General features: G+C 52.8%; 1 protein-coding gene across 2 annotated transcripts in view; it reads right to left on the bottom strand.

Moving 5' to 3' along the window:
• Nucleotides 1–3,525, bottom strand: part of EPAS1 (endothelial PAS domain protein 1) — a 97,154-nt gene extending 93,629 nt beyond the window's left edge. Inside the window, exon 1 of one of the 2 annotated variants that reach the window (XM_075535925.1) lies at nt 2,932–3,525. In XM_075535925.1, the coding sequence (XP_075392040.1) occupies nt 2,932–2,957 (26 nt within the window). In that variant the 5' untranslated portion in view covers nt 2,958–3,525. The remainder of the gene's footprint in view (nt 1–2,931) is intronic. The other variant, XM_075535924.1, reaches the window with a different exon arrangement.
• Between the last annotated feature and the right edge of the window lie 9,978 nt (nt 3,526–13,503).

The raw sequence follows: 13,503 nt of genomic DNA, 5'->3' as shown, positions 1-13,503 counted from the left end.
GTCATAAGCAATGCCCACTATCACCAAATGAGCCCGGTTTGGCACCCTCACACACAGCCAACATTTAGAAAGCAAATTGATTTTAGTGTTTAATGTTATTCGACATTAACATAGCCAGAACCAACCCCATAGCAACGGACTACTAGGGCTGCCACCTGAATGTTGTGCAACAAACTAGTCCTGGAACGCTCTTGAGGAGCTTGTCAGAGAAGAAACACTGCAAAGGTAACTTGTATCCTAAATGTTGGGGAGGACGGGCCCTGTATGTAGCCCCACGGCAGAACCAGAATAAATGGGCAGTTTCAACAATGACTGCATACAATCAACACAGGGAAGCCCCCTCGGGGTCATGCCAAATTTGTGTGACACTGTGGGACAGCTCAGGATGTAGTCACTTGGGACCACTAGGGAACAAATGCCTTAGTTTACATAATGTAATTACGTCTTGGCCCCTCTGGGAGCCCGAAAGCAGTAAGCAGAGCCAAATATCAATTGTAAATCTCAAAACAAGTAGTCCAACAGGAATCCACCCGGGGTTCCTTGCCCGGGCCATTCCGTGGCACAAAACTCAAGACAAATCCCAGGGAGCTGACCAGAGCCGTCTGTAGAGTGGGCAGAAGCCAGGTAGGCAGTATATTTGGAAGGCAGGAGTTCTTAGAGGGGCCGATCTCTGGAATAATTGGGAGTCACCTTACATAACTTTCACCCAGCTCCCTCAGTTGCTCCACAGCCTGCCCTCTAAAGGAAGAGGCATGGCAGTAGGGTGTGTTCAAAGAACCTAGTCCATTTCACCCAAGTTTCTAGCAACAAAGGATATGCATAATAATAATCCAGGACTCAGAGCCCAGCCACTCTGCTGTGGTTAGACAGACATCTCACACATTTGTCAAGATTACTATCAGGCCCCACCTCCACGATTTCAACACCCACTGATGGGCATCAACCTTGTAAATAGTCCCTAAATTCCCTGGTTGGCCTGGAGCGCGCGGCAGCACTCACTCACTCACTCACTCACAGGAGTTGACTATTCCCGGGTCCTTGATGCTGACGTTGGTATGCCGGCCACATCACATCGGCTTTGTAAAATGCGCAGGAATCCTTGCTGCTCTCCCATCAAAGAGCCCAGGACCCAGGTCTGGGCTACACAGGACCCAGGTCTGGGCTACACAGGACCCCCAGGCTACACAGCAACTGCCCACCAGGCCCAGCCATCACCTTGCCTGGCTCCAGTCTAGGGGCTCCCAGGTGACTCCAGGAATGGGGGAGGGTCAGCGCCCGAAGTGGGGCTCAACTTCTACCCCCTGGCGACCCAGGACACCAACCATGAAGGGCGAAATTCGCTCCCGTTTATTAAGTCCTTCAGGGAGCCCAGGTGGCGCCATGGTTAAGCACTGGGCTGTGAACCAACAGTTCGGCATTTTGAACCCACCAGTCTCTGGTTCGGAGGGGGGTGGGGGGGTGGGGCTGTGCTGGGGACGGAGAGATTTGGCCATCTGCTTCTGGTAAGATTCCCCAAACCAAACCCAAGTGGTCCTTACACGGTTTCTGAGACTGCAAATCTTTGCGGGTTCAGAGAGCCTATCTTTCTCCCTCCCCGCAGAGCACCTGGTGGGACTGAACTGCCAGGTAACTTTGCAGCTCTTGCCATGCAAACTCTATCTGTAGGGAGTTGGAATCCATAGACCCCACGACCTATCATGTCTTCATCGGTGCGTGGAGGTTGGAACGGCCGCTTCCCACGGGAGGATACAAAGTTTCTGGCTCCGGTGCAACAGTGGAAGTGAAAAGATGAACAAATCCCACCCGGGACTGAGCTCTCCCGGTGCCATACCAGGTCAGCCAGGCCTTCCTCTTAGGTCCTTCCTGCCTCAATCGACCTCTTGGTGTCCACGGCCCCTGGACTCCCCGGGCTTAGGTGGCTCTGCTGGGCGCGATTTCCATCCCAGCAACCCAGTTCTAACAGTCTCCGCAGAGCGTGGGTCTGGAACCTCCAGACCACTGCGGGAAGCACCGGTGGAGATGGGAGTGGGAGACCGGGCAGCGACGCCCGCACTGCGCCCAGAGTCCCCGTACTCAACTGCTCCGTCGCGCTTAGCGCTCCAAACCCGGTTTGCAGAGGGCCTGCTGGCCTGGCCGGAAGCAGCCGGGAGGGGGCGAGAGGGCAGGAGAGTTGGCCCGAGTTCCCTCTCACCCAGTGCCTAGAGACTCCCGAGGGCAGGCGGACAGATTATAGTTGCCCTTTCCTCCCCTCCTGGGAGAGGAGACACCAGGGCCCGTCGAGGGCGCCCAGAGTCCCCCACCCTTCCCCGACACCAAGATTCCTGCCCCCCACGAGGCAACTCTTGCCACTATCCACTCTCCGGTGGGAGTCAAGATACGGGTAGGACAAGGTGGGTCCCTAAACTCCTGTCAAGTCTGGAGCTCGCGTGCGAGGCCTTTCCGAGGGGTCACGCACCTTAGCCGCGCTCCGTCTCCGGACCCTTGGCCGTTTGGGGCGCAGCGCGGGCAGAGGAGCGCATCTGGAGGGGCCCAGATGGCCCAGAAAAAAAAGGAGCCAATGCTTCCCTGCAGCCGAGGCGTGGGAAAACTAGGAACTCAACACTTTCTACGCGCCAGCCCCAGCAGTTTGGTGCGAGGAGGCCGGGAGATTTTGGAGAGCACCGCGGGAGTGCACCGGTCCTCCAGGGCCAACTCAGTTGCTCTCCCGGCCCTTCCGCACGCCTAGCCGCCCGACTGCTGCGGGCCCAGCCGCTGCACAGCGAGCCTCAGCCCTCCATGCCCAGGCTGGGCACCTGCTCCCCAGCTCCAAACCTTCCAGTGCGATCTTCGGGCCACGAAGACCTCTCTCTACCCCTCTCGACCAGGCCGACCTCGCGTAGCCCAGCCACCCGCCTCGGACCAGCTCCTTCGCTAGTTCGGACACCCCTTTACCTTTTCTTTTCCTTGTCAGCTGTCATTGTCGCGGTGGAGCCCGGAGACGCGGAACCCGAATGATCCGGCTGGCGGCGGCGGCGGCGACCGCTGCCTCCGCGGTGATCCTCGTCCGCTTTCGGAGGCCCAGGCGGTTGGAAAAGGTCCCGGGTGCTCGCAAGTTCAGGAGCGCCCCGCACAATCAGGTGGCAGTTTGCGGGCGGCTGGCTAGGTACGGGGGCGGGGGGTGGAGAAAGGTGACGGGGAGGAACCTGCAGAGGGAGGCGGGGTCGGGAAAGGAGTGGGAGGAGGTTGTCAAAAGCGCCGAGAAGGCAGCGGGAGGCGAACCGAAGTTCCTGTTTCTGTCCAAAAAGAAGTCACTTCGCTAGGGTTTCAAAAAAAAAAAAAAGGAAAAAGAGCAGAAAAGGGGCGGGGGGGGCAAGCAGAGGCTGCAATGGCCAGAGTCCGAAGGAGTCCCGGGTCGGGCTGGCGGCGGCGGCTGAGATGACCATACAGTCTCAGGACACTGCCGAGGATTGTACGGCCGTCTCAGAAAACTCGGGCGGGAGCGCGGCGAGCGCCGGGGCTGCGCGGCGGGCGGCTCACGAATGTCCAGCGCCCCGGCCAGCCTCCCCACTTTAAAAACTCCGGTGGCCGCCGCGGGCGGGCGGGGGGCGGGCGGGGGCGGCGCGCGCCGGCAAGTCCCGCCCCCCCGCCCGCGCCGCACCGAGCAGGGGCGGGGGGGGGCGGCCCACTGCGTCCCGGCCAATGGGGAGGCGCGACCGCCGCCGCGGCCCTGACCTCGGCCCGCCCTGCGCCCGGCGCTCCGCTCCACTCCGGCCCGCGCGGGCCGCTCCACCTCCCGCGCTGCCCTCCGCACGCACTTCCCCCCGTTGTTTATGAGGTCCCGGGTGGCGGAAGCGAGGTGGGACTCCGCGCCGCGGGAGGCGAGGGGCTCGCTGGCGGCGAGGAGTGGTCGCCGGAGCGTGCCGAGCGAGCCCAGAGCGCTCCGCGGGCCCGGTGTCCTCCCACCCGTGCCATGTCCTTGGGAGCGAGGACAGGGCTGCGCGCTGCCGTGCGTGTTCCCACGCCCCTTGGCCCGCTCTAGTGGCCCCTGGGACTTGGCGGGGATCGGTCGGAGCGCGCCCGCGGACGCGTAGCTGGCTTTGCAGCCGGCGAGGAGAGGCCGAACGGCAGCGCGGTCACCTGCCCAGGGGCTAAGAGAAAGTGCAATCGTAGCGAGATGGCGGTGCCTCCTCTTCCTGGTCCCACCGGTCGCTGGCAGGGTTTGGCTCGACGCTTGGTTTGGGCGGATTAAGAGAGAAAGAAACAATTAAACCCCCAGGCGGCCTGCCGTTCGCGACTCGCCGAAGTCTAGTCGGGGCAAATTCAGAATGGGACAAGTTCATGTGGCTTCCTAGGGTAACGGAGTTTGCAGCGCGTGCCCACATCGTAAAATCAAGCGCCTGCCCTCCGTGTCTCCAGGTCGAATGGAAGTCTGAAGAACGGGAGGCTCTAAAGGCTCCGGCCGTTAGCGCCCCGGGGGTTCTCGGCCGCTAGCGAAGCGCTGTGTGGAGCCGCACCAGGCCCGGGAGAAGTTCGCTTGCACCCTTCAGCTCTCCGGGGAGTCCCGCCCCTTTTCTTATCTAAACAGTAGCTCTCCTGCAGGCCCGCCCCGGGAAGGGGGAAACCCTAGATGAGGAGAGGAGAATCCAAGAGAAACTGGGGTGCGAACCTCTCGAGACTGCTTTTATGCCTTGCCACAGTTTTATATTAAAACGATATACATGCAACCGTTTTTAAAAATAAAATTGTCGTTGCCATATGAAACCACGCATTTTCCCGTCCCCCACCCCACTTTGTCCACGGGCGGGGGGAGTCTCAGAATTCTTTGGAAAGTGGCAGAAAGCAAGGCAGGAGCATGTCAGGGAAAGAATCAGAGGACTTCAGAACCGGACACATTTCCCAATCTCCCTAGAGGTGCCTGTTCATCGCCCAGGCTCCGGGAAGGTCAAACGGGACAGTCAGGGGATTCACCCAAAGCGCACCATTCTCCAGGAGGAGTCCTGTCAAGGCTGGTTCGGCCGCTTCAGGGACCAGGTGATTTTATACTGGTTTTCTCCATGGCCAGGATCCCTGGTGGAGTAGGTGTTATGCGTTGGTCTGCTGAGCGAAAGGTCAGCGGTTTGAATCCACCAGCACGCCCCTGCCCCACCCCTGCTGGCTTCCTATTCCTGTGAAACGTGTGCAGTCTCAGAAACGCAGGGGCCCGTTCTATCCTGTCCCACAGACTCCCAATCATAGAGTCGGATTCAACTTGATGGCAGTGCGTGATTTTTAACATCAAAAGCCATTATTTTTCTTAATGCAACATCCAAATGGATAGACACAGTTCTTTCTCCCTTAACCATAAACCTGCCCCACTGGGTCAGGAGTTGGGGGAGAAAACAGGTCAGGTGCCTGGGGGGTGCCCAGTTTTCAGAGCCCTCCCCCACCAGAGCCTGGAGGGTCCCCTGGAATGTGCTCACCAAGTCACAAAGCAGCACCCTAAGTGACAGGGGATGTTCCTCACCTTGGAGCTCATGCAGTCAGCCTTTCTGGGGGTTGGTTTGTTTTAAGGAGGAAAGGTAAAAGGTCACTTAGGAGCGTGTCAGCTTTGATAGGAAACATGCGGGTGGTGCGTTTATGTTAAAGGAGGAAGAAGAATCCTGGAAAGGAGAGTGAAAAATAGCTGAGCAACTTGAGGAACGGAGTCCGCATCTGTGGAAACGTGGAGCTCGTGGCTGTTCCGTGTCTATGCTCAACAACAACAGGAAAAAAATAAAGCAAATTAAAATTTTGAAAGACAGGGAGCACCCCAGTCATATTAAGGGAGCATCTCCACCCCCCACCCCTATCCCCCGCCAGTCAGCCAGTCCTTCTGAGTGAGACTTCAGGCTCTAAATGAAAGACCCTCCAGCTGAGATAAACACTGGATAGAGTTGAGGAAACCCCAGTGACTCACTTTGAAGATTCTGGGATTTTACCAGTGTCTGTGAGATTCACGGGAAGGAACCCTATATAATTCCCAGGAAGATTGGCCCCCCGAGAAGGGTTGCTTGGAGCCCAATGACTTTTAGGGGTTTCTTCCAAGAGTCAGTTCAGCAAGCTGAGCAGAGGAGACCTGAGTGCATCGAGCAGAGGAAGGCGGGCTTGTGGCTTCCTGGTAAGTTGTTAAAGCTCTCAGAGAAGTAAGAGAGAAGAGCTCTGAAATGTGATGCATCTCGGGAGACAGTAACGGGTTCTGGTGGGTGACACTCTGTGGGAGAAAGAGGTGGTGGTCTGCTTCAGCCTGGGAAACTCCATGGGGCAGGTCTACCTCAAGAGGCAGGGATGCGTAGGGCAGTAGAAGGCACGGCTGAGCTAAGCTCCCAGGTGGACTTACATGGGACCAAACCCCACCTGAGAATTTCCCCACCTGTCTTTCCAACTCCAGACTCAACTACTTGGAAGACAGATTGTGGCACTAGGGAACATCGGGTCTCTAGCTCCCTTCTTTGAGAGCATGCCCTTAGGATACAAGAGGGGTAGGGTTTAACTTAGAGAGTAGGTACTGGCATGCAGAAATGCCATCACAGTAAAGTGGCTAGAAATTAAGTTAGACAGGGTGGGAGCTAATAGGAAGAGATTTGGGAAGGCAGGGCGATTTCGCTAGTTCTTTACAACTTTGGATGTATCATCACATATCAAGACTAGGGCTCTGGTGAGGTGAAAGGCACCTGGTGTGCAGAATTTAAGGAGCCCTGGTAGCATAGTATCTACACCTTGGGCTGCTACCCACAAGGTTGATAGTTCGAGCCCACCAGCTGCTCCATGGGAGAAAGACAGGGCTTTCTACTCCCATGAAAAAATTACAGTCTTGGAAACTCACAGGGGTGGTTCTAGCATGTTCTATAGGGTCACTGGGAGTCGTCGTCGACTCAATGACTGTGAGTTTGGTTTTTCGGATTTGGTTTCCCTCTGACGGTCCTGTGAGTGTCTCAGTCTTATCACATGTTAAGGGTCCTTGTCTGGCTATGGATTGGGTTTTGAGGTGAGGAGAGCATACAGGCTCGGTGGTGGAGATGGAAGGAAAGACAATCAGGGAGAGGCCATGGCTCCTCAATTGAAAAGCCTTTCCTGAATCATCTCTTCCCTCACTCTTGCATGTTCCTTCAGCCCTCCAAAGAAGCCATCTTCTCAATTGGACTTGACAATGTCTATCCTTCGCACACTCGCCAGCCTTGAACTGCAGCTCCAGGGTGACAGGCTTTATGTCAACTTGCAGGAGGGCGGGGTAGGGGGTGGATTTTCACATGAGGTGATCCAACAGTGTGGTCAGTTCCATGAAGGGATCTTCTGTGAAGCAGTCAAGCAGTTACAGTAAGCATATGAGGAGAGAACCATCCCCTTAGTTTGATTACACCCTGTATACAGCCGAGAGAAGGTCCATTCAGGGTATAGCTTACCTGTAGTATAGATTGAGGCTGGGCAGAAGCTAGCTCACTTCTGTTGTGGGAACTGGATTCTGCATCTGGTTTGACGACTTCCGTTATATCACTTTATGACGAGCCATCCTGGACTGCAGACCTAGGATTCATTCAGGCACCCTCGGATTCACTCAGTTCTGTATCCACCAGCCTCTGGCCCTCCTGGCTCATCTTCCTACTTCCTAGGCATCCGTCTCTGCAGCTACACTAGTCAGGAGAAGCCTTCAATTTATAGCTGACTCACAGACTGGACTTATGCACTTCTACAACCGTGGGAGCCAGTTCTGGATATAAATCCCTTTCTCTAGACATACACATTCAGGTGCCACTGCCTTTGTTTCCCTAGAGAGCCCAGCCTAACACACCATGCCTACTGTGTTGGGCTTCAGAGGCCCACATGCCCGAGATGTTTCATGCAGGCACATACTGCAGCCCTGATTCAACATGTGACTCTTATGCTCACAGCTCAGGAACTTGACATCTTTAATGAAGAGTCCTGCGATTTCTTTTAATGGAGGAAAGATGTCACACTTTTTTCCCGTCTTGACTTTGTACATGCCAATGAGAAGAAGCCAGTTAGGAAGAACCACCATGCCCCCTACCTCCACACCTGGATTCAATGCCTGAAAGGCCATTAGCTTCCATTTCTATGGGTTTTGCCCATGAAGTGGCTTCTCTGTCCTCCATTTGACCATTCAGTAGATAGGGAAGGCCACAGTGCTCTCCTGCTCCAGGCCACCTCCCCAGGCACCAGCTTGGGACGGAGAGGAGGGACTTTCTTTCTCTCCAGATGGAAACATAGCAGGCCTACAGCCACCGTGCTTCCCAGGGTGTGAGACAGATGAGACATGGACTCAGCATTTTAAAACTTCTGAAATTAGCTAGCATTGTTTAATATAGTAATATTTCCTTTTTGTTATCCATCGTTTTTCTGAATCATTAAATAAACAAGGGGCTTCCAAAAGTTCATGACATATGGAATTAAAAGTAAAGGAATTTTCCCATGAACTTCTTGAAGCCAATCCCCGGCCTGTGTGTGTGTGTGTGTGTGTGTGTGTGTGTGTGTGATATACTCTTCAGGTTTTTTTCAGCCAACATAAAATTAAGCGCTAATTATTTAGTCTATACAAAATAGGTTTTAGCTATCAACTTGTTGTATCGTGGTGTGCAGGTCAGTCATTGGTCCCAGCAGCCCTTGGGGAAGGGACATGAACTCAGGCAAGGTTGCTCGGTTCAGCAGAGACACCTCCCCGAGAACCCCGGGAGGACATGTCCTTCAAGGGCCATCTGGACCGTGCACCACAGGGTCCAGCATAGCATCCAGGGACCAGCTGTGCACCCCACAGGAAGAAGACTGACCTAGAGTGTGTCAGAGTCCCCTGGAAAAGTGAGCTTCTTTCTTTAGGAAATGGAGGCAAACGCTGAGGAGACCGCCTAAGCTGAAGGAGAGCCCCTTCTGGCCCTGAGAGGGCTGCCTTTGGAGGGGCCCCGGCAAGGAAACAGCCAACAAGTCCAGAAATACATTTGGGGGAAACAGGTGCCCAGGTCGGACAAAGCCAAGGAGCTAATACTTTTTGTTGTTGTTAGGATCTTATATTTTTCGCTCCCTAACCTTTTGTCCCTCCTACTTTGGAGGGAGGAGCCCTGGTGGCTGAGGATCGAGCTGCTAAGTGAAAGACTGGCTTGAACCTAGCAGCTGAGCCATGGAGAAAGTCGTGGCAGGCTTGGCCACCCTATGAGCCAGTTCCATTCTGTCTTGCAGGGCTACAATGAGTCTGCAGGGACTCGGGAACAATGGTGCTCATGAGGATTTGAGAGGGATCCAGGCATGCTAGTAGGGAGGGGAGACTCAGGATGTGCTCTATGAAATCCCATCCTCACTGACAATGATGCAAACCAGTCCAGGGAGACCAAGGTCCCTCACATCCAATGCCAAATCGGGGGCCAATAGCAAATTCCATTCCACACACCAGGGGCCTCTTCTGGAAACCTTAGCTTCCTTTTCTGTTTCATTCAGACCCCAGCTGCCCACACCGCCCTTTTGCTCTCCCCTGGGCCTGGGCCAGTGGGTACCAGCTATAAACCTGGGAATCCACATGACCCCCTCCACTTCCAACTAGGCACCACCTCCTCCTTTCGGTCCAATTGTCCTGTGGAACAATTCACGGCACTAACAGAAGATGCCATAACTATGGTAACAGCTTAAAGATAACGGAATGCAGGTAAAGGCACCCACAGGGTGAGATCTGGGAGGAGTCACCACGAGGAGCTTCGACACCTAAAGAGAGGTGCGCTACCCCCCCTGACAGCGTCAGGTTACCCAATGTGCAAGGTCAGCTGGCTTCCTCTGGTTCAGGCTTCCTTGTGCCTACTTATAAATCTGTGGCGAATGATTGCACACCTTCTAGATTCTCTATGGCTGACACCTGTCTCCCTTCCAACCTCAAGCACCTTACAACCGAATCAAAGCTTCTTTTCCAATTTGCAGTGTCTGACAGACATCAAAAGGAGTCTTGATCAAGTAGTGGGTTAAGTGTCAGACTGCTAAATCCAAAGCAGAAGTTCAAATCCCAAGAGCTACTCTGCGGGGAAAAGATGAGGCAAATATGTATACACCAGAGATTCTAGAAAGCAGCTCTACTCTATGATATTGAAAGTTTGTGTCAACTTGCTAGGCCCTTATTCTCAGTGTTTGGTAGTTGAAAGCCAGTCCTCCCCATGATGAGCTCTGCTTCCCAAAAGAGTAGACACTTACTTGCTTTTGTGCTGGATCTGAATCTTGCATCTGGCTGTTGACCTTCAGTTATTTGGACCAGAGCCAATGGCTTGCTTTATAGTCATCAGTGGGCCTGCCAGGTCAGGGGTGTCAGGTGTGTGGGGCAAGAGAGGTGTATTAGTCTGGGTACTTTAGAGAAACAAATCCACAGAAACTCATTTATAAGAGAGAGTTTTATATAGAGGGTAAGTGCGCATCAAGAAAACATCCCAACCCAGTGCTGCCCAAGCCCACAAGTCCAACATTAACTCATTTACCCCATGTCCAACACCAATCCACAAAGTCCTCCTCCATCTCAGAAAACACACGCAATGATGCTGACTGCAGGAAGAAAGCCAAGTCAGTGAATGTGTAAACATCTCAGCGCTGGCAGGGGTCTCCACATGGGTGCTCCAGTACCCAGGGCTGCATCAGGGTAGGTTCATCTAGCTTCTCCTCAGGGATGTGTTGCAGGAAGTGAGCCTTGCCAGCTAAAGCAGAAAACTGGCTAAGGCAGCTGCACTCTGGTCCAACCACAAGAGAGCAAGAGACCCAAGGACTAGAAAGGATAGGCTCACGGAGCCATTTATTGCTCCGCCCTTCAATTAACCCCACATGTGTTTATCGGCCAGGTTGGCACAATTAACTACCTCAGAGGGACTTCAAAAAGTGTGTGGAACACTCTTTTTGAATTCTATTTTTCACAAACTTTTTAAAGCCCCCTTGTACAAAGGAGCTTTGGCAGAAGAGTGTCTTAAGCATTGGACAACTAAGTCAACAGTCAACAGTTAGGACCCACCTGCCGCGCTGTGCGAGAAAGATGAGGCCATCTCTTCCTGTAAAGATCTGCCACCTCGGAAACCCAACTGGGCAGTTCTTCTCAGAACCGTCAGTGGCATGGGTACCCCCCCGGGTGTTGAGCTAACAGATCTGTTCCCATCCAGTTTACTTCTTTCAAGAACATGCCTCTGTCTTTTACCCCCTGAAGAAAGCCAGTGCAGAGCGCAGTGAATGTGGCTGTAAATAAGATTTTAAATTCCAAGGATTTCCTCCTGGTCGTCCTCTGTGTGTCACGGTCTTGTGCTGCGTGAGTCTCAGGGTTGTGAACTCCAGTTCTGCCCAAGTCTTGGCGTTCTACCTCGGTGGGAGGAGAGGAGGCGCGGGCCGTTAGAACTCTTTGGACATGGGTCTTGGCATGCACTACTCTAATGTTGTAGCGTAGCAGATTAGCTCTCCTAATCACTTCTGTTTTAGGCGAAATTAAAACGCAGAGTGAATCCTGCACACATAGGCATTTATGGCGGAGAGAGGCCTTCTGGACTAAGCCATGCCAACGATAAACCTCTGAGTAGTTGTCTCCCAGGCAGGGAGCCCAGAGTTCATTGTCTGCGAGAGCATATTACAAAGGGAAGCTCTCCTGTGTGCAAGGTTTTAATGAGTCATTAAGTCTGTAATTATAATACCCCCAGAGACTTCTCAGCTAACTTAACTTGTTAAGAGTAGTGAGCTCATTTTAAAAGTAATTGAATAACAGCTTCCAAAGGGAACATTCCAAATTCCTTCTTCTAATTCCATTGCACTAGAGGCATTCCTTGCTGTTCAACATTTGAATGAGGTCTTTAAGTCTCTAAAGGGCTGAAATGCAAGGATGTCACTCTGAGGATTAAGGTGTGGTTGACAGGAGCCCAGGGGCCATGCTTGGTGACTCACTGATCTGCTAACCTCAAGGCCAGCAGTTTGAAACTCCCTCAGTGGCTCTGAGGAGAAAGATGAGGCTTTCTACTCCTGTAAAGAGCAACAGTCTTGGAAACCCACAGAAGCAGTTCAACTCTGTCCTCTGAGTTGGAATTGGCTTGATGGCAGTGAGTTTGGTTTTGGAGTTTAGACCCAAGCCATGATATTTTCAATCACTTCACATACATGTGATAGTTAGACAATGTAGAAGGACTACTGGAGAAGAATTGATACATTTGGATTGTAGTATTGGCGGAGAATATTGAATGTGTCATGGACTTCAAAAGAACAAACACTTCTGTCGTCGAAGAAGTACAACCAGAATGCTCCTTAGAAGCAAGAATGGCGAGGCTTAGTCTTATGCACTTTGGACATGTTATCAGGAGAGATGAGTGCCTAGCAACGGATATCATACTTTGTTGTAGCTCAGAGGATCAGTAAAAAAGAGGAGACCCCCCCCCCCCCGCAAATGGGCTGGTTGTGATTATGGGTTCAAATGGAACAATTGCTAGTGTAGGACGGGGCAGTGTTCATAGGGTTGCTGTGAACCGACTCAACACCTAGCAACAGCATCGCAGCAGAGGATTTCTCTTTAGGCATGTATTACTTTAAACTCCGTTTATTTCATTTGTTTCACTGATTTCTTCTTCTGTTCTTCCACAGCCGTTGGGTGGCCAGCACGTACCCATTCATATGGTTGAAACTCAGCTCAGACAGATAAGACAAGGCCCTGCTCTCTACATCCGTGTCTACTATTGGAGATGGGCTTGTCCACAGATAAAGCACGGCCCCTCAGATGTTAAGATTGTATGTTTCTGGATATTCAAACATGGAGAAGGCTCCACCACCCCCACCCCACCCCCGCCTTCTTGGATTAGGGGGAGTCAAGGAAGGCTTCCAACAAAGGAGACATTTTTCATGGAGCTTGAAGGGTGACTAGGGGTTTGTTAGTCAAAGAAAGAGAAGAGCTTTCTGGGCCAAGAGTATAAAATGTCTTTTCTTTATGATTTTCAAAGCAAAGGGAGGTCCCATAAGGCACTCCTCTGTGGAGGGTTAGTTTTCATTGTTCATCTTAGATCATTAGCAGTTTCTGACTTTGTGCAGTAGTCAGAACACACAGTTCGTGCCTAAAATGTTTTGAAAATGATTGCAAAACCTACATTGGTGATGAATGGGACCTGACCCATAATCTTGTTTTTCCCCGTCCCCGCCCCCTTTTTTCACCCTTAATCTTTTGTAATGACATTCCAGGTTTCTCCACCACGGATCTGAGTCCAATTGGTCATAAGGCAGGAATGACCAGCAACCACAGTGGCCGGTATTTTTCTGCAAACTCTAGGGGCATCTTTGGAACCCAGAACCACATGTGTGTGGCTGTATGAGCTCTTAGAGCATGTCCAGGTGAAGCCAAAGATCAACTGTGACAGCCTGGAAGTTGACAGGGTCCTTGCCATCACTGTGTGACCCAGCAAGTGTAGACTGGTGACCGCAGAGGCCACAGAATCTTGGGGATATCACATAGAGTCCAAGGGCAAATCAAATTCCCACCCACAGTTCAGCTCAGCAGGGATTCTGAGGTGTGAGCAGCATGGGGAG

The sequence above is a fragment of the Tenrec ecaudatus genome, chromosome 17 (assembly GCF_050624435.1).
Source record: "Tenrec ecaudatus isolate mTenEca1 chromosome 17, mTenEca1.hap1, whole genome shotgun sequence".
Lineage (NCBI taxonomy): Eukaryota > Metazoa > Chordata > Mammalia > Afrosoricida > Tenrecidae > Tenrec > Tenrec ecaudatus.
Note: the sequence above shows the minus strand (reverse complement) of the source record. Positions and strands in the feature narration are given on the sequence as shown.